The sequence below is a fragment of the Vanessa atalanta genome, chromosome 1 (genome assembly GCF_905147765.1).
Source record: "Vanessa atalanta chromosome 1, ilVanAtal1.2, whole genome shotgun sequence".
In the NCBI taxonomy this organism is placed as follows: Eukaryota; Metazoa; Arthropoda; class Insecta; order Lepidoptera; family Nymphalidae; genus Vanessa; species Vanessa atalanta.
The window spans coordinates 11,646,759-11,669,208 of record NC_061871.1 but is presented as its reverse complement, the minus strand read 5'-3'; the positions used below and the strand labels follow the sequence as shown (position 1 = coordinate 11,669,208).

The window sequence follows — 22,450 nt, the reverse complement described above, 5'->3', positions numbered from 1 at the left end:
GCGATGACACAATACGAGACCTGCCTCAGGTAATCGTCAAGCTAGTACTTATAAAAGCAGGAAGTACTTATGTACTTTATGATTATAGATTATGTATAATTATTTATCTTAACTACTACTTCATGATAAGATTAACTTTAATAAACACTTACATTTTAATTGTTTACCATTTTCGTCTGCGACGTTACTGCACTAAGTGTATTAAGTAGACATTATTTAAATAGATATAAGATCTACTCTAATTACTCTGTTTTATTCTATCCGTTCATAAAATTATAATAGTCTTCCTAGGTTGTTCAACCATAGTGATAATTAATTATGTAATGTCTGAAATATTACTCATTGTTGTCTTTGTTGTTCTGCTCTGACATGGTTTTTATCCTTCGTCCTTATCTACTAGCTAACGACCGGCATACGTTGAAATATCTCTTTAAATTATTTTTGAAGCAATTGTGAGATTTTTTTTCTTCTTTCAGAAGAGGTATGAGAATGGAAACAGGGCAAATAATAAAACATTCATCACTACTACCGATTTCGGCAACAAGGAGGTCTCAAGGAGGTCTCATCACACGCAGGGCAGGGCGCAAACACAGATCGAGACGCCGGACTGTTACTGAAATGTTTTCGACAGAAAAACCCAATGACTTTGTATCCGCCCGATTTGGGGTTGTTCCTCGGGATCTTATGTTTGGCCTACCGGTCACTAGACCAGCAAAGCAGTACAGTATATTACAATTATATCCATCTGTAACAGATAACAGCACATAACGCGTAAAATGACAAATAAAATGTCATCTATCTCCGTTCTACAGCACAAATCATGGAGAAAATCTGAGAGTACTCAGCGTTCGCAGCACGTCATATTTTTTATAGAATATCCAAGTTTAGAAAGAAATTTTTATTTGAAAATTGTACAGTTTTATATCTGAAGCTTTACTCCAAAGAAATATACCGTAATACACGATACTAAGAAAATTACGAAACTATACCACATAAATACGGCTAACCGTATAAGCTTCTGAGCTGAGTCTACCTGTACCTAATCTTTTAAGCTTTGGCTGAGCAAGTCACAAAGGGTGCTGTCTAATTGCCCTGATGCAGCGTAGAAACGCTCACTATCTCTCTTCTGTATATACGCGCGTCGCCGTACGTATAGATTTCGACCAAATCCTATCTTGATCTTCCTGCATACTATCTTGATTAAGCCATCGTCAAAGGATTTATAATCTCGGATGTAATTGATATCTATGATTGCCAGTGATGATGCGCAGCTCAATAATAACCATAATTATGATACTTTGTAAATCGTTTATTTAAGATATCAATGAACTAAAGAGGTTATATATAAATTACAATAACTACACAATTTTTAACTTAACATATTACTCACTAAAAATACTATTTTGACGACTAGCACATTTGTAGTTTGGATAGAAGGTTATTAATTCCTACACCTTGAGTGAAAAACTATATTTTTTAAAAAATAATTTTTCAATATCATCGTAAAAGTTCCATGAGACAGGAACAATGGACTATTTCCATGACCTGACATGAACTTTACAATTATTCCTTCCATTCTAATTTGAATATAAAGTATTCCTATATACTTAAATATCTAGCGAACTATTCTAATAAATGCAATGATTTTAGTTTCAACAATCTTCAGGCATAAAAATATACATAACTTTATATTTTATGGATACTTACATTTTATCGTTTTGTTGCTATAACCCACTTAAGGTAACTTTTTTTATTCTTATATATTAATTTATATTTATTAAATTTAATTTACTTAAAAATAAATTTGGCAAGAAACATTTTTTCATCAAAATACAATTAACTGAATACAATTTTAGTTGGTTTTGTTTCTTGCGGGTATTTCCACGTAGTCGAGAACTTCCCAGTCGGTTTCAGGTTCTTCGGGAATATGTGGTGGTAGCACAGCTCGGGCCAATGGTGTACCAGCTTTATCCAGAGACAAGTAGGCCCGGAGAGCAGCCGACGCTGCGTCTTCGGGTGCCGCCCGCGCTCTTGCGTTGAACGCACCACTAATGTCTTCACTCGGCAACTCCCAGATATGAAATTGGGTAGTCATCTTGAAATTCTGTTACGTAAGAAAATCCACATTAAAACACTTTCAGGATGCTGCATAAGTTATATAACTTTAATACTAAAATATGATGAAAACCGACCCCTAAAGAAAAAAAAGCAGTGAGTGTCGTGTTTTTATATATATGTGGCGATAAACTGCTGATATAGAATTACGAATAATAATTTTAAAAACTGTCAATTTGCCTGTTTTTCATGATAACTATAATATTGGTTCAATGAAGTAAATATTTAATATAAATTAGGTATCGTTATCAATACTCAAATTTTAAAAGCTATCGGAAAGTATTTCTTACGTAAGATTAATAAAATTATGTGATTGTGACGTAAACTATTTATCCAAAATCTTAAGTTTTCCATGCTCGTTGCTGTTTAGCTACTAGTTGCTAATAAAATAAATTACTGTATCACTAGGATTTGTCGTGGCTTTTAAATTAAATTAAATTTATAATAATACTTATTGTAGCCACACTTTTTAAATATTGTTGATTTTGACAATTTCGTGATTTATTTATTATTTAAACATCGCGTATTGACCAAAGATGGTGAAAACCTGTTATACAATTTCGGTTTGAAAGTCGTCTTAACGTTTGAAACATATTTCTTATTTATATAGGGATTGAGTGTGCTATGAAATATAATTAGATTAAAATAAAAACGACTAACATTAAAAGAAGCTCCAGACGAACAGAAAAGTTGAAAGAAATGGAAATATTTCTTATATTTATCCTCTTACTGCAAGTTTGTCTGGGAAGGTTACGTTAGAATACGTAGAATATTTTACTTGGTTGCGCATTGCCGATGTTAGTGATGGTTATTTTTTCTTACAATAACAATTTATATGAGCGGTCGTGACCACTAATTATCAGCGGACCCATTTCCCAGATTGCCTATCTTTTATACGTACATATATTCTAACAGCGACTTATTAATTTGCTCAACTTTTCGACAGTGTAACGCCCAGACCATAAAATATTAAATGTATGATGTTTCATGTAAATCGTAAAAATGTCGTAAGTTACAAATATGTAATTATACACATAAGGTATTAACAACACACCAGTAAACTGATATGCGTCACAGATAAATTGTGAATATTCTGAATCATATACAGCCTTATTGAACGTGAAAAGCCATGGAAGTAGAAACAGAACTGAACACGGCTCTGCTACGGAAAGCCAGTGTCCTATCCACTTTTATCGATCAATTTTATTATTTTTTTTTGCTAAAATAAGTTAAATATCCTACTCATAATTTTATTTTGATTAACACCGATGAATTAAAAGATGATAAGTTACTCATTGAAGTATGATAAGTCATTAGTTATTTGACATAAGAAACAATACGATAATACTCTAAACAAATGCTACAATATTTATTAAAAAGGGGACATAAATTATGATATTATATACCTATTACATGTACTTTAAATCGATAAGGTACCTATTCGAACAATTCATACAATACAATGCGCAATTACATAGTACTTATGTTTTAAGTAGGTACATGGAAATGCATTTATCCCACAAGCTAATAAAGCAACAATACAAAAAAACATTACATTACATTTTACATCACATTAACAGCCTGTAAATTTCAGCGTGGTGAAATATGCTCCATACCTTCTCCTCTCCCTTCGAGGAGAAGGTATGGAGCATATTCCACCACGCTGCTGCAATACGGGTTGGTGGATTACACATGTGGCAGAATTTCCTTGCAATTAGACACATGCAGGTTTCCTCACGGTGTTTTCCTTCATCGCCAAGTACGAGATAAATTATAAGCAGAAATTAAGCACATGAAAATTCAGTGGTGCTTGCCTGGGTTTGAGCCCGAAATAATAATCGGTTAAGATGCACGTGTTCTAAACACTGGGCTCATTGTTTTCAAGGAATTTATATATATAGATACTATGAATTTTATGCAAATTATTTAGTGTTCAAAAATAAATCAGTTATTCATGTAGGTATATTTTGCCTTTGTATTAGGGGTTTTAATCAATGTCCGAACGTGCTCCGTATGTTAATATAATATTTAACGTCCAAATGTTGGAACTTGCTGAAAATAGCTTATACGATTCGATATTATCTTATTTATCAAGCCCATTAGAGAGGCATCGAGTGTTAGGTACTTGATTTAAGTGAGGCGTGACTGTCATTATAAGTGTTTCGTACAGATAAATGTCTCCACCTTATAATATATGATATCCGTTTATCCGTGGGCACCATAAATCAGTCGTAACGTTTTTCTTATATTTAACGACACATTGAATTTTTTACGAGCACATTATTTTAAATCCATAATATTAATATGGACGAATCTTTTTTTATGTATTAGATAGGCGGACCAGAAAATGGACCAACTGATGATAAGTGGTCACCACCGCCCATAGATTTAGCATTAGCATTAGCAGCCTGTAAATTTTCCCACTGCTGGGCTAAAGGCCTCCTCTCCCTTTGAGGAGAAGGTTTGGAGCATATTCCACCACGCTGCTCCAATGCGGGTTGGCGGAATACACACGTGGCAGAATTTCGTTGAAATTAGACACATGCAGGTTTGTTCACGATGTTTTCCTTCACCGCCGAGCACGAGATGAATTATAAACACAAATTAAGCACATGAAAATTCAGTGGTGCCTGCCTGGGTTTGAACACGAAATCATCGGTTAAGATGCACGCGTTCTAACCACTGGGCCATCTCGGCCCATAGATATTGGCCCATAAATATTAACCATCCCTTACGTCGCCAATGCGCCAACAAACTTGGGAACTAAGATGTTATGTCCATTGTGCCTGTAGTTACACTGGCTCACTCACCCTTCAAACCGGAACAGAACAATACCAAGTTTTGCTGCTTGGCAGAATATCTGATGACTGGGTGGTACCTATCCGGGCTTGCAGAAAGTCCTACCACCAAGAAAATTATTATTAAGAGTTAATATTTAGAGCACACGAACGACTCGAATTACGCCGATCTATATTTTTCTCTTTATTAATTTTATTATAAATGTTTGATATGAATCTTACATATAGCACTGATTGTCTCTGTCTGTCATGATTGTTTTAACATTCGAAAGAAAAAGACAACATTCTTAAATGTATCACTCACTAAACATTATTTATTTATAGATATTAGGTTTGTACACATATGATATGTATTTAAAAATATTATATTTTAACGGTTATCTATATAACCGTTAAAAATATAATGATTCATTACGGTTGAAATTAAGCATCTTGACAAAATTTAACTAATTAGCTAATTAAGTCGTATATTGGCAAATATCCCATAGACTCTGACGCACGAAGAAAGTCATAAAGTGTTGTTTGTTATCGAAACAACTTAAGCTAATATGCTCTATATGTATCGTGCGTCTCTCGTCTCAGTAAAGACTCGTTTAAATGAAAATTATTTTTAAATTTTAAAATGCAATAAATTCGACCAGTAATAAAATATGTTTATTTTAAAATTATGATGAGGTATTTTCTATTATTATATATTGTCTGTTTGTATCCCTTTTTGGAGATAAGTTGCATTACAATGATTCACTTATTTGATTTGAATGTTGAAAAAAGTTGGATACTTAACTTAACTTCAATCTGTTAACAAAGACGTTTTAAAGTATTAATAATTAGTTTACGTAGACTTGTTAAAAATGTTGTGACTTATAATTTCTTGTAAGCCATATTAAAAGTTCATCTACTCGTAATGTCAGTAACGAATCTATGTTTTTTGTCTTGTTACTCAAATCTTGTCACGTGTAAGTCTAGCAATTCTGTCACATGTGTATCCCGCATTGGAGCAGCGTGGTGGAATAAACTCCAAAACTTTATTTTCAAAGGGAGAGGAAAAAGTTTTGGACCATAGTTCAATGACTTTACAGGCTATTAAAAGTAACAGCCTGTAAGTCAGTAGGTAAAGTAAAGTACTTTACTTTATGTAAAACTTGACACGAAATATTCGTTTATATATCTTTATCAACATATATCATTAAGTACCTATACAATTTTATTATCTTCGTTACATAGGTATAAGAATGAAATCATATTTCAGGATAAGTTAGGCTAAAGTTAATTTAAATAATATGATGTTCACAAAATAATGTGCATGCAGTTTATAAAATCGCTTGATGTCATTGTATGTCGTTAGTTTTTTTCTGATTTAACCGTCAGAAACATAATAATTATCTATCAATGCGCGCTGACTATGGACGGATACAATTAATATTTTATATTGAATTTTTATATACATTGATACAATACGTACTCACAATATTATGTCACCGCGCCAGTTTTATAAATTCTTTCGACATCATGTTTTAACTGATGGATCTGATGGTACCAAATGTTTGGTTTGACGTACTATTATATATTTATGATGTTTTGTATTTTTTCGCGAACAATTTTGATATCTACCTAATTTCCTAATGTAGTTTATAAACAGTCTTGACAACTTCATAAAATAATCAAAACCGAATTAATATATCTCAATAATACACACGAAGTAAAATTATGATTTATAGTATATAAGTAACAAAATTAGCTATATCAAACAAAACAAATGATATGCACCTTTAAACTATAAAACGAGCATAATGCAATTCACACTTAATATATGTTTACAATATTAATATGATTATAACTTTAAACCAACATGACAATATCTTTCAATTTGTATTTAAATCAAAAATAAATAAAGTAACTAAAGTAAAACTAAACATAATTTAATTTTACACAAAGGTACTCTTATGTAAAGTCAAAGGAATTATCTTTAATATTGTTTTATGGCGCTATTTTGATTGAGCGGAGCACGTGAGATGACGCACCGTGTTGACAAACAATAAGATTAGGAGTATTAGACAGCGCTATGGAGACTTCTCACTTATCAGCTACAAATAAACCAACGTAGCCTTTAAACAAGCCTTAAGAATGTCTTTATGGCGAGTTATGAATTAACAACACATGGCTGGAACGTGCATTTGATAAAGATTATTTTTAGCTCGACAAGAGGAAAATGCTGGTTACTTAAAATGTTATGAAAACTCGTGAATAAAAATGTACCAGCGGCACGTTTTCCTGTGTAACCGTAAAGTGAACTATAACGTACATCCGGCGATGGGTAATAGTATTTATATTGTTAAAGTACTTATAAAATGTTATAATAAACATTGTAAAGGTTTATTTTAGTTAAATAATGTCTGTATATACGATTAAAGAAACTTAAATAAATATTCGTATTGATTGATGCTACTTTTAAATGTTTTATATCTAAACATTTATAAATGGAAATTAGAAATATGTATGAGTACTTAGGGCCTGTAGATATAATTTGTCCTACCGATAGAAAAAGATCTTGTTCCTTGTTAAGGTGGTTTGAATTGAATTTTTTTTCAAAGTGAATTGATTTTATTGGAGAAAATTATCCGAAAAACTGAAGTCACCACACTACTCTATGACTTTTTTTTATGAAGCATTTTTTTAATTATATGCAAATATACGAATAAAGAACAGTCCGTAAAAAATAAAGCAGTTTTAAACAATTTTGGAAAAAAAATTTAACTTACTAAAGTAGAAATATTAATTTTTAATTTATAAAAACTCTTACCTCCGGTAAACAGTGGTGCTGTAAGCAATAGTAATTATGAGAACCATCGTGATGACACCACGTGCCATCAGGAAAGTAAGGATCCAGGCCCGCATCGTTGAGCTCCACCCGCGGTGCGTAGAACCCTCCACCCTCCGCACGCCGACAGAATATTGCGCAGCCCATCCACATCCGAGCTAAAATGTTTTTGAAAATTTCAGCTCATTATTAACTTATGATTTTAGTCCGCCATATTAGGAGTACTGTATGTATTACTGTATACTATATGTATAGTTAATTTGAAGACCTTGAGTTAATTTAAAGAAACGTCACTTATTTCTTTTATAATTGCCATATGAATAATTATGTATGTATGTTAATTATATGATATTGGAGGCTTAGTGAAGGTATGTAATTAGAATAAAATTTATAGTAGAGCTCTAGAATTCATATATGTTCAATATCTTTGAAAACTCCCACCAAACTAACTCTTAATATAAGACTTATATAAATTGTAATAACTCATTACAAAGTAAGATTTCAAAACATCTAAGTTTTATAGCTGATTATTCTGTTAACAAAGACATTTTTAAGTGTCAATAATTAATTTACGAAGACATCTAAGATCATATACTTTTATACAAAATTGTTAACAATTTAGTGACTCATCATTTCTTGTAAGCCACATTAAAAGTACATGTCCTCGTAATGTTAGAAACGAATTTATATTTTTTGTCGTGTTATTCATATCTTTTTTAGCCACGTGTAAGTCTAGTTTGACTTGAAATACAACTAACCTTTACCCTTTTCATGGAAGAAAAAATTGAAATATGTAGGTATTGGATAATACAGACGGGCAAGCTCTTCGAGAATATTCTTGTTGCTCGTCTTAATAACCACCTCGAGAAATTGGAGTCGAGTCTCACAAAGGTTGGAATATTGGACTTGAAGGTCTCCATCTCAAAAACAGTTCTGTTTTTGAGATGGGGATCACTTCACATTCTTATTCCACGGACCACGTCAACGCCTCTCGTGGAGGGTTTATCACCTTTATTATTATTGCTGTATGGTGCACCTATTTGGGTTGACGATCTCACTGTTCAGAACAAGGCCCTTCTGCGGAGACAGCAGAGGATCATAGTGGTGAGAGTGTTACGTGATTACCCTGCGAAGTCATGGATGGTGACGATAGTGAGAGAACATCGGTGACGATCCATTTGAATCACCATTTAAGTCTGGGCAGCGAGAAGAGAGGCACACTCAAGTACAATTGCTTAATGCAGCTGGCCGAACGTGGCAGTTTCAAGGTGGGAAGCATAACGTTTACGCAACGATTGTGTTTTATCATGACGCACCATACCCTATTGTATTGTGCCAAGTGGAGCTCACAAGGCATCCCTCGACATCCACAGTCAGTGGTGATCCGTCACTGCCAAGCATGGCGTTAATCACGTTTCGCACCGACGTGCTAGTTGGGAATGTACTCTTTCTGCAAAAACTCCATATCTCAGAAAGAGGCCATGGAGTGAATGGATGAGGAAACCGCCTCCACGGAGACGCTCCAGTAAAGAAGACTTCTTCTTCACCAGTACCGGGAGTAAGATGGTTACCCGGGATTCGCATAAGTGGATTATCGTCGGAATGTCATGGTAGCATATGCCCGTGAAGCCCCCGAAGAGGAGACATAGGATACGCTAGATTTTTAGTAGATATTTCGCCGAACTCAAAGCTGGCGCGTCCAACATACTCCTCCATTTCATGTGAGGGAAACACGTTACTGCGTATTATATATAATAAAAAAAGTATAAGATACTTTGTTTTTTAAGTAAATTAATAAATTATATCTTTGCAGAATAATTTATCGCCCGATTCCACAAATCAGAAAGGAAACGAATGGAAAAGCTATTGAAGCCAATGAAAATAAATATCTTCTAATAATAGGTCTCGCTCAACTCAAGAACACAAATCATCAAAGAGCAATTCTGACTAAATTACGCATTAGCGTAAACATTGATATGATTAAATGGTGTTAAAACTAAGACTCTTGTCGCATGCGGTTTAACGCGTCTCGGAATGTATTTCTTACTAAAGAGGCGTGTTTCTTCGTTGCTTCATTGCACTTTTCAAAACTTATTTGTTATACTATGTTTTCTGTCGCCACATAACGATACACATAAGAATTATTTGCCTGTGTTTATTAATGGTATGTGTGATTATATGTAGTTACACGTGTGTGGATTAGCTAGTCAATTTTAAAAATAATCGCTGCCATAAAATGCTAAATCCATGACATCACACAATACTTTTTCATAGGGTAAAACCCTATGACAAATTTAACTGAGAGATAGTAGCCGAGTCGATATTAACTAAATAACAATATTTGGAACCAGTCTCTCACCGCTATATTTCTATTTTTAATATCATCACAACATATTTCATATGCAATCATAAATTTATGAAGTTTACTTACTAAAATAATTGTTTCTTCTTTTTCTATTTTATGAAAGTTTTTAACATTTTCAACGTACAACAGGTTCTCTATATACATTTTTTTTATCTCGTACGACATTGTTTATAAGAATCGTACAACATACTTTTGTTATCATTTTTCTGTTAATATTTTTGTACAGTAAGACATAATTAGTAATGAATTATTGTTTTGCTTTTGTTGTAACACTTAATTACTAATGTAAAGTGTTATTGTTACGATAAAAAAATAAGAAAAATAAAGATGAAAAAAATATATTACAAATTCATTTAGCCAGTAAATAAATTATGTAGTAATTTAATTTATCTTTTTTTCATTTTTGATAGTATATTCTTCATTTAATTGATTGGGTTAGCATAGAATTATATTTTTTTAGAATATGATACAATAGATATTTTTTTGAATTTAGCACTCGCGACACAAGATTAAAATGAAATCTTATTATCATGGTTTGGGATGATGGGAAATGTGATATGTCCAAGAAAGGAGACACAGAGAATAATGACTTATAAAACTACGTATTAGATACTCAACAATTGTATCGATTATGTAAGTCAATTACATACAGTACTAAATATTATATTATTAAGAATAAATAAATATTGTATTTATTTAATACCTGTTAAAGAAACTAGTAGAGCGGCTATTTAAAAGTGTAACAACTAGGTAACAATAGATTACTTGACATGAATATGCTTTTATTTAATTTATGAACTAATTACTATTCTCCTATTTCGTAGGTTAAGGTCAATAGTTCAGACTGTATGCAGATTTCACAAACGAAAATATTTCCGAAACATTCCGTTTTGAATGGCACCATCGCGCTTTCCGAGTTCCCGCAGCTATATGTCACACTATCAAAAGCCAAGCGTAAATCAAAACAGCATTTGCTTTTCTAAAAATTTTAGAAACACAGTGCATTATAGTGTCGGAAGAACATTGCGAACTTAATTACTTATTCAAATAAAATTGTACAATTTTTTTTTCTTTTTAAAACTTTTCCAACGGAAACAAAATGAATGATCAGGTTATAGAAGAATACGAAGTAGAGGCTCGCTAGCCACAGAGTATTAAAACGTCCATGCCCTCGGGATACGTGCGTGCAGTATTTCGCTTATCGATAAATATACTATACTATATGTTCTCCGAAAGATGATTTTTCGGGTAATTTCTTTTCTAAGGACGTTCTCATTTTAAAATTTGAAAATCGTAAAAGTACGTCATATACTGCATCCTGCTCCTAGTTTTTACTACGCGGGCGTGGAGTCTGTAAAACTACTGATACAATATTTATCATAATTTCTAATGAGTAAGGTATAGGCAGGGCTCTCACTGGGATCGTGCGGCGCCTGCAGCCCGCCGCCGCGCGGGTCGAGGTCGGCAAGGCGCGCCGCGTACTCGCCGCACTTGCGCGCCGCCAGCTCGCTCGCACTCACGCGCTTCTTCTTGCCGCAAACCTTTGTCGACGATAAACATTGCCTTTATTTTATTATCAGGCGTAACTATTTTTTTTTGGATGATGCTATATGTTGGTGAATGGGCAAATGGGCCATCAGGTGGACACTTCATCATCATGGTTACCACTACCCATAGACATTAGTGCTGTAAGACATATTAGCCATTCCTTACATCATCAATGCGCCAACAACCTTGGTACCTAAGATTTTATAAGTTACACTGGCTCACTCACCCTTCAAACCGGAACACAGCAATACTAAGTACTGCTGCTTGGCGGTAGAATATATGATAAATGGGTGGTACCTGCCCAGACGAAACGGTGGTAGTCTTTAAATATTGACGATTCAAAAACGCTTCATTATAAAGTTAACTTGAATTATTTGATTTGAAGGGCTTGCACAAAACCCTACCCTACCACCAAGAAAATGATAGAGTAAAATTTTATCTTGCTAATAACTACTTATTAGATCAATATCTACGAGCAGAGATTGGCATTGAGCCAGGCGAGTGTTTTAACATCAATAAAGAACTACTCAACACTAGGTCGGTCTTTATACGTTACATTTGAATATCTTATTTCATTTCACAAAAAAAACTTCTGTGCATATTGTTTACGTTTTTTGCTATTATTAACATTGTAGGAAAAGGTTCATGTTTAATGACGAGGCATTCAAATGTTGCCAATAAGTTAATTAGCTACCTTAGAATCATCGCAAAGCGCTACATCATACGAGGAGCCCTCGCAGACGGCATTGTCCGGACACGAGCGGCGCCGCTCGCGAGCGCCGCGGCCGCGCAGCGTGCAGCCCGAGCGGCACGCGCCCGCGCGCCACTCGCCCCACGTGTCGCCCGCCCCCCCGCGCGGCGGAGCCACGCTCGACACGACCACGGGGTCCGCAGCTACGCATTCCCCACCTTGGCACCACTACGAGTATTGTTTTTGATTCATTAATTCGGTTCCCATGTGTTTCTTAATGATATTAATAATAAAACATTTCAAATTCGAATAAAACACACGTCGCATTAGTTGCAAAGGTGTGACTTGCCCTTCAATTAATTTTTTTTATAATTGATTGTTCTCAGTCAGTCAATATGAAACATTTTCAAGTGAAACGATTTAATGGACGACTAAATCGAATCAAATTTCAATCCTCCAATCGATAACAATGAATCGAGCCGAAATTTAGATGAATTTATTACTTATATTCCCTGCCGGCAATCGAATCCAATAAAAAAACACAGATGGCAATCTATCAGCAAATCATTCATGTACGTGAGGATTGTTAAGGTACCTTTCCAGGTCCACAGGCCGTGCCGGGCAGGGCCGGGCCCGCGTAGTAGTAGCCGGCTCGGTGCGGGGAGCGACACGCGAGCTGCGCGCACAGCGAGCCCGCGCCGCCCGCGCCCGCGCCCGCCTCCGCCGCCGCCGCGTCCTTGTCGCGGAGCAGCACCTGGCGGACCGCACCCACATATAGCCGTGTAGTAGCAATATATCTCAACAATTATGTTACAATATATTTTATACTATTTATTTCGAATCCATACAACTCTTTATATTTTATAAAACTGCAAGAAAAATATAAGCTTTTTTTTGCCACCACGTTTCTTGTTACATGGTTACGTTGTTGACATGCTAAATTCTCTATTCTATTTCTAATCTGCGTGGTGGAATATGCTCCAAACCTTCTCCTCAAAGGGAGAGGAGGCCTTTAGCCAAGCAGTGGGAAAATTTACAGGCTGCTAATGCTAAAAAATGCTAATGCTAAAAACTTGTATTATACAATAAACACAATTGGATAAAGCTCTGATTTTATTTGTGCGACGCTTACAAAAATGTGAACGTGTAAATCTCAATCTATTCCTGTTCAACGGATAATAGGATTTATAAACTGTCGTTTACATTTAAATAAAAATATATTTTGAATCCGATTTTTTATTTTAAATTCGGCAATATTTTTTTCAAAATAAATATCGGTAAACTAATAATTAGGCACCCAGATCACGTTGTGACCCATTTTATCTCTAAACTTGTGTTCACATATTTTAGGAATCGGTCTATTGAAACTCCAAATTAGATAACACGTGTGAAAAAGAAAAATTTGCGCAACTTTCGTTTACGTAAAGAACCGCCAAGGTGACAGTTACATATAATATAAAAATTTTGTTAAAGCTCTAAATTTATCTGATTTATTAACAGTTAAAAGTAAATAATTATTATAATATATATGTAAGTAAGCAGTAAAGTAAGTAAATGAGCCACTACTGAGTAAAAGTTTTCTCTCTACTTAAGGAGAAGGCTTACAGCACATGTCATCACGCTCATGCTGTACTAATATTTCCTATACGCGGCCAACCGACGCACCTTTTTAATTCTATATGAAAAATGCAAATACAGATAGACAGACAAAATCTTCAAAAACTAACTGAAATTCTACAGATTATTAATTAGTTATATTTTTATGTATAGAAACGCCAATTTATTAATTTTATTTAATGTATAGATTTACCTCGCACTGTTTCTTGGCTCCCCACATAACTCCCGGAGCGTCTCCGAATCTTTCATGTTGAAGTTCCTGCGGCACATCCAATTCATCTCCTCCGTCAAAAAGACATGTAGCCCATCTGGAAGTGAAATTAGTTCCTTATTTGGGATAAAGTAGAATTAATTTGTCATATTTGCGAAGTGATTTTCGACAATACGCCAATTTTAAAATAAGTAGAAAATATTTCATAGTCTGCCATCTTAATGTTCTTTGCGCTTGTAAATATAAACAGTGCGATGTGAGATCAAGAAAATCTCTAGAATTTCTTCCTCGGAAATATGTTCAAAAACATCAGTCATTAATAAAATTTTGTAATAGCGTCTGCATTTTGCATTCTACATTAGTAATAAAATTGCATTCTCCAAGACAATTTCACGTCTTATTTGTAAACCTCTTAGCTGGAGGTGCGCCGTCTTTAAGATTTATGCTCTCCTTCTGAACATTTTTCTTTTTTGCTTGTCGATAGAATTTTGAGCCCACAGTCACTAAAGACCAAGAGCGACTGCTTTTTTCTCTCTATGTCATTCCAGGGTTGTTCAGTTTCACTTACTGTAGATCAGCGACGACTCGAGCGCTACAGTGCGACCACGTCGCCTCGCCGTTGGTTCCGCGCGAAGGCGACATAATGTAGCCGTCGCGAGCGCATGAGTTGCCCGTACCGTCGTGGTGCATGCCCAAACTGGAACACAGAAATATTTTCAACTCGTTCTTAAAAACTTAAAATTCTAAGTCAAGTCAGTATTAGATGATAACTTATCTAAAATAAATATAAATTTTACTGAGAATGGATAATTTTGCCATAAAACATGCAGAGTGTTATGAATAAGTAACTTATGCGTTGTACTAGGCAAAGATTTATCTCTGTGTTAAATTTCATTCTGACGTGATCGATCCATGTATTCAAACATTTGCATTTATAATATTATTGAAATTTGTTCGCGGTCATCGTGGAGCAGTGAACTAAGAAGCTGAGTCGACGGACTTGTGACCGATCTCGTGTGCGAGGATGTAGACGGAGGTGAAGCCGGCGGAGGGGTAGGGGCGGCCGAGCGCGTCCGCGGCGCCGAACTCCGACACGACGCACGCGTGCGCGGGCAGGCACACGCCGCCCACGGGCGCCAGGCCCATCGTCACGCCGTTCCGGTGCCCACCTTCTTCTGAGTAGAAGTCCAGCCTGAAACATAACGCGAATCATTCATCATTCGCTTGCCTTTATTCCATTCATTTGGTGTTGGTAAAGTATTTTTAAAAGCAGATTATTTCTCCGCTACCAATTGATGGTTGAGGTTCTTAAGTGTAAAACTATAATGTACGCGCTTAACAAATGTAGTCGCTCTAATTAATATATTTTGCTGTCTTTATTCTTGTCATCTCACGCTGAGACAAGCACGTAAGTAACGTAAGCACGAGCGTGACACACTCATACAAATCCGCAAATAATTTTACGTGAAGGTAGACTCATGATTAAATAGATTAAAAACGAATTTGATTAAAGAAACAACAAATATTATGAATTATCAAATTACGAAAATCCAGCGCGGGATCCACGCAGGATATCTTTTATTTTGTTTGATAAAATTATCTAAAAAGTCTTTTCTAGAGTAATTTCTCTCTAAAATTTCCCAAAAACACGTATTTTGTTGAAATTACCAGATATATGTACTTCAGATATCAGATATAACATTTTTTTTCAGAATAACGACGTATAAGTTATTTAATATTTTTAATAAAACGAACCCAGAAAGTAACAAAGCCATATCCCAATGTTGAGGATCGTCGTCGTCATCAACATTAAGGGAGCGCTGGTAGTCACAGAAGGAGTCGAGCAAGCGTCCGCGCTCGGCGTGCGCGGTCAGGGAGGACGGCTGCGTGCGCAATAGAGTCAGTCGCACGAGCGACAGTTGTACACTAGTTCCGAGCGAAGAGTGGTGGTACAATGCTTGCACCTGAAAAATATTTATAATCGAATCAATGGTAGCTTTTCGTTATATAGTTTTGTAAAATTACGATGCAAAAGTGCTTCTAAAAGCCTACTTGAATAAAGCGAAATAGATTTTGATATAAGTAGTATAAAATTCTGGATTTGATTAATTTATTAATTAAATATTTGAATCTCACGCCATTGATATAAGCGAGTAGCATATCTCGCAAGTCCGCTTCATTGTAATTGAGATGAGGATAGAAGAGCTTGTACGCCGCCTCATCCAGAAACAGAGCTATTTCAATAGTATACGATGACGGTGCGGGTTTGTTTGGACGGTATCGTGGTCTTCGGGCGGTATGACGCAGCGGTCTGGCGTCGTCTAGAGGGGACGGTGGTGGAGGAGCTCGTCGAATAACATGCGCCATACGTTCCCGTCTACCGCCACTTGATTTAGCGCGTCCAGAAGGAAGTGGGCGAACCTCATACGTTGAATTTTCAGTCATAATTAGACCATGCTGTAATAAATTATGTCTCGTCATAACACCATTACTTCGCAATAATATACCCCATTACAAACTATTTATACGCTAAACATAAACAAATGCATTAAAAGAATTTTTAACTTATCTAATCGAGAAGGTTACTATGTATCATGACATTGAAAGATGGCCTAGGGCCAGTTACATTTCATTAGTATAATTTCAAACTCATATTTCATTATCTGTTTTATTATTAACTTACAAGAGTGTGGTCTTTACAAGCCGAAAAAGCGGCGACAGCTCCTGGACCAGAGTGCAAGAAGTGACAGGAGGAGTCCACGCTGGATAGCGGTTCATCCGGTCCATCTTCCGACCAAACTCGAAATTGAGGCGATACAAGCCTCCTATTTGGTAAAAGTTGTAAGTCGAAATTTCTGAAATGTTTTTAAAGGTGCTATTTAAAATAACCTTCTAGATAAAAAAATAAACATAACTTTATTACATTTAAATATGGTATAGTTTTTTTTATTCTTACATAATAGTTTATTATAAGCCAGTAATTTATAATTAGGAATAAAATTATAGCTGAGTAATCTCAATTTGGACTCAATACGGACTATACATTATTACAAAATACTATACTTACATTCAGAATTACCATAAAACTTTATTTCTGACGCATTGTAACACTATTTATAAAAATATATAATAAGGTAAATTCATCAAACCTACCTGCCGAAGGCATCAAAACTGTAGGGCAGTGGGACGTCACTTTTCGGCGAGAACTCAGTCGACTGTGCTTCACGTGGAACCAATGCGGGTAAATAAACAACTTGCACATCTTTACTTGATTCATCTGGCGTCTCGTCTGAGTTAAGTCCGGTCGACCACCACCCATAGGATGGCAGTATATCCTATAGTCATAGCCAGATCATGACCATAAGCAATAAAACAAATTAACAATAAATAAATGTTTAAAAATACGTTTTTATAAAATACAAACAGTGAATTTTATGATAAGCTCCTAGGAACTACCGTAACTCGATGGCCTTGTACAAATTTGAAACCTCATTGTTTTTTTTTATATTTTTTAAAATTCTAAGAAATCGTGTCAATATTTACTTTCAAACAAAACACATATTATATATATTAAAAATCTACGAAAAAACATAGTTTTTTTTGTCCAATAATTTATAATAAAGTATAAAAACCTTTAGATTTTGTATAAACAAATATATTTTCGTAGTTTTACGTAAATAAACTAAATTTACGAGTACCTAAATAAAACAATCGACGTTAGTGTCAAGAACATGTCGAGTGAACTCGACAAGACCGTGATAAATACTGCTCATATGAATTGAACGGGGTCGCCTGTCGACGACGAGACGGATAGCGAGGCACGGATGCGTGTTTTGGAATTAATCATACAAACCCGCTGACTTATTTAAGTTTAACGCTTACGCCTTTGTTGATAATACTTCCAATGAAATAATTAGCGCCTCAAATAAAATGATCGCCAAATCCATTACATTAATTGGCCTAAATTAAAAATTCTCAGACGATGATGAATTTAATATGACAATAGGTTTCTCTCAACAAACAAATTTAAAATCCTTTCTTCTTTTCATATATTAAACTTAAATGGAGACCTCAATTTTAGTTTAATATATTAAAGTTAAATTAAAACGAATGGTATAGTGTGTCTAATCTTTATTGTGTATAAGAACATAATGTTCATTAATACTTTCACATTTATGCTTTCGGCACATATAACAATGTATATTATCGCGGATTTATAAATAATAATTCATCATCGATATTCTCGTAGATAAGTGTTACGGTGCTATTAAATTGACAAACTTTAGAGGTTAGTGAAACCGAAATGAACGTATGTGAGTCAACCAAGTATAGACTTGACATTAGCGGCCACAAGTAAATTAAGTAAAGGGGAAAGTCAAATTTTATTTGTTTTCCATTACAACTTCACCACTAGACAATATGATTCTATTATAATATCGATTCACAAGAACCTAGGATTGTGTTAACTTGAAAAGTCATTAAGTTTGGAATTCAATTGTCCGTGTTACGTTACGTTCCGGATGATGAAAGTTATTCACATCGATCTCAATTACGTAGAGTTCGCCATCACGTTGCAACACCGGGGACAATAGAGCCCGCGCCGTGAATCACCGGAATACGATCGAAAAAAATCTACTACGTGAGGTTTATGCTTGTGTAACTCTACTACGTGATCCAGTGCGGGAAAGACCTAAGACTCGATTATGTTATGCAATATAATTGCCAAAATAAAATTATACAATTTAGAACGCAAAGAAATAAGTAGGTAGTGAAAGTTATCGTAACCGAACGCTCCGATTAGACAACACATTTTTTCTAAAGGATTGTTGAATTAATTTGTCTCATCTCGCTATTAGCATGATTGATCGAGGTTACCGAGCCTCAAAGCTACACTAAGAATAGATTATGGTATTGATTAAATCAGCTTAGGCGAACTGGCTAAGGACATTATCCAGTAGTAGTTGTTCCCCGTGAATATTTTTTATTCTTATATTCAAATCCAGGTCTCAAAATACCATTATGTCAAATTTAACTACGATCGATTCAATTTCGCATTTACTTGACTAAAACAAGGAAAACACAGTAACGTTATTATTTTAAAAATCAATAAGTTAAACAACCTCGACCTTAATACCGTCATAATAACAAGACGGTGAAAGAGAAGTCAAGAAATCTTTGTCTTATTTTCTTACATCCCGAACAAATGATGTATTTATGTAGTCATCAGAAAGTGCCCGTTAGGAATATGAATGACACATGTATTGACATTTCACTTGCGGTATGAATGTTTAAGTAAGAAAACACTAAAGCATTCAATTAGTTTTATTCCTATATTAGGCAGTTCCATGTCAACCGCGATCTTCTATATTAAATATAGAAATAAATGGGACACTAAAGTTTACATGTTAACTTTAAGGTTGAGGTTTTATATGATAAAATGTAACATAATTAAAATAAATTTAGATTTTTGTTTAAAATTACTCCTCGATAAGTGAAAAAAAAAACAATTTATCACTAAAATGTAAAATATTCTGGAATAGGTATATACTTGATTGGTATTATAATATTTATGCTGTATAATATTCCAATGGTGAAAAATTAATAAGTTACAGCGCCTTCGTGTCGGAATCCATCAGTTACGATCGAAGAAATATTTTTTTCGTTAAGGCTATTTGCATCACAACTTTACGGTACGACCCTATGAATCTAGCAGAATTGAGTCCAAGCTAATTGTAGTGGGTATTTAGTTTTAGACAAGTGGATATAAAATGTATAAAAAACGCCCATATAAATCAAATTGTTATAATCAATACCAGTAAAACCGCGCTGCACATCTAATCACATATAAAACAGATGAATATTAAAGATAATATTTCAAATCAAATTATATAAATAGTCATATAAAATAATAAGATTATTAGTAAAAATTATAACTTTAATATCGAAAATGAATTATATTTCAATAACCAAGTATCTGAAATTCTTTATATGTCTAAATTAACTTTACTAAAGACCCAATTTATATTTATTAATATAAAATTAAATTATTTTTACCTACATGTCATATTATTTTTGAGTACATTTTGTAGTTTATACACTGCTAAAATCCCCAAAAAGTAGGATAAGTTCTATTTATTTGTTAGGGAATTTTAGATAAACTAGATAACCCTGCATAAATATTATGTGTGACTCTTAAAAACACGTGCAAAACAATAGTACGATAGTATTATTAACGACGATCGTAAAGTTTACAAGAAAAACAATTTTATATTAAAAATATAATTAATCTTATCCTGAAAACTATATGGCTTTTAAGTAATTATAAAAGTATCGATATTTCGGTATCCCCTACTTTTTTTTACGTTGTTACTTGTATGTTACATTTCGGTTACCTTATCATCATTTAAACTTAAAATATTTTATATTACATTTTAAATTAAATTACAAGCCCATGTCGCACAAATATTGAATCAAACAGAATTAAACACTCATAATTATAAGAATAATAACATAGCAAATGTATTAAAATAAAATGGGAATACATGAACGAGCCGCCGCCCGCCCATGCATACATGCTACTTACGGGAAAACGCGCAGGCGTGCTGCCTCGTAGCGCGAAAAACAGAGCTACAAACACTATTTGAACTGTGCGCGCCATAACCTACGTCAGTATCTCATCTCACTTCACGACTTTTGAAACTACCTTTAACTGAGCTGATCTTTATAAATACGCGAATATCATGCAGGTGTTTTGAATATCGATAAAGAGAGCGATGCACCATGTGTTAACAAGCGCGTCGACTGATTTGCGATTAGAGCGCGTACACTTATGCTGTGCCGGCTACCGAATAACCATTGCGTGCCCTCGGTGAACACCTTTCGCACCTCCGAGAGAAAGTCAAAGGAAAGTGCAGATTTTGGCTGTCAAGACGCCGCCCACACTCGTCCCCGTAGGAGCATTGTCGCGAGTCATCCATCATTCAAGGCAGCCGCTTACTGGCGCTTCCGCTAATTAATACAAATGAATAATATCAACTAATCAAGTTGGTCTACTTACAGAAAAAACAATATTTGTTTTTTTTTTATGATATTATTGCATAGAAATCGAAATAATTAACGTCTAAGTGTTAAATTCCTTGTCCTAATAATAAGGGATGAACGACGAGAAACTCAAAGTGTGTTACATATGTGCTATAAGCATTACAATAAAAATAAACAACAGTGTATGTGTACTGTAGGGTTAATGTTATTTTAATGTCTTCTTACAGATAACTAAGACACCCGCACAGTCATTAAGTAATCAATTTTATTTGAAAGCGGGCCGAATGAGTCACTTTAATGTGAATACTTAAAATTATTATAATATTAAGCATACTAAATATTTCTAAAAGAAAGATCTTATTTATTACGTCAAGTTTTAATAACAATGGTCACAATAAGTACGTTTATTATTTATTTGCACACACGCGACTTTGGCAGTGTCTTTGAAAGCTCTTTTACATAACCCGAGAAAACTTTAAATATCTATGGAAATAGATTATATAGCTAATAAAAAAAAACAAACTTTATTTTAAAAATATACCTAAAGATTGAGTCACACTCTGTTTAACTATAAAATATGAAGTTTAAGTCTAAACGTACGAATATAGATTTACAGTACGTAACGAATAACTTAATTAATCAGTTAGAGTCAATGGACATCCTAAGTTGTAACACAACATCCTCTTCTTTTTGAAGATCTTGATAATGTTTATTTCCTTAATTTATTAAGTATCTAAATTAATCGACAAGGATTTTTACTTATTATTTACTATTGTAATCGTGTAACGAATTACAGTAAAATATATTTAGGACAACAAATTACTTAAAGTTTTTAGATTCAAATGGGTTTTTAATTCAATAAAACGAATTTACGGCGTCTTCCCTGCACATAGGTACCTACTTTTATTAGAATTATCACTATCACCCGTCTAGACACGCTGGAAATTATTTTACCCCTTTGTATTTTGGGATAGCGTTTCACGGGTTTTCTCAGTTCACAAAAGTTAAGTAGGGGTAAGTTTATTGATTTTATACTTCTTTTAAGTAAGGTTACTACTTTGAATACGACTTTTTGTATCGGGTTCATAAGTTTAATATAATTAAACTTAAGATGAGCGAGAATAATTTAAAAAAATGTTCTACTGTCATACGAAATATCACAAAACAGTCTACAGGTTTTTTTTCAGGACTGCCACCTGATGGTAAGGCACTATTGCTCTCACCTTGTCTTTTACAAATACAAAAC

At 34.3% G+C, this 22,450-nt stretch overlaps 1 protein-coding gene across 1 annotated transcript; it reads right to left on the bottom strand.

The window, feature by feature from the left end:
- Positions 1-1,576: 1,576 nt before the first annotated feature.
- Positions 1,577-20,821, bottom strand: LOC125077741 (A disintegrin and metalloproteinase with thrombospondin motifs adt-2-like). The gene is made up of 13 exons (XM_047689777.1): positions 20,747-20,821; positions 17,317-17,498; positions 16,847-17,018; positions 16,300-16,620; positions 15,919-16,127; positions 15,164-15,355; positions 14,732-14,860; positions 14,146-14,260; positions 12,931-13,089; positions 12,339-12,563; positions 11,514-11,637; positions 7,714-7,889; positions 1,577-2,104 (listed from the first exon to the last, which is right to left on the bottom strand). Exons 1-13 carry the CDS (start codon positions 20,819-20,821, stop codon positions 1,853-1,855), a joined length of 2,331 nt encoding a protein of 776 aa, XP_047545733.1. The 3' UTR covers positions 1,577-1,852.
- Between the last annotated feature and the right edge of the window lie 1,629 nt (positions 20,822-22,450).

Coding starts and splice junctions, on each gene's coding strand:
- LOC125077741 (XM_047689777.1), bottom strand. CDS start 20,821: ATGGCGCGCACAGTTCAAATAGTGTTTGTAGCTCTGTTTTTCGCGCTA. Junction 16,621..16,846: donor CTTGTAAAGACCACACTCTT/GTAAGTTAATAA, acceptor AATTTATTACAG/CATGGTCTAATTATGACTGA. Junction 2,105..7,713: donor AGCACCACTGTTTACCGGAG/GTAAGAGTTTTT, acceptor CTTACGTAACAG/AATTTCAAGATGACTACCCA.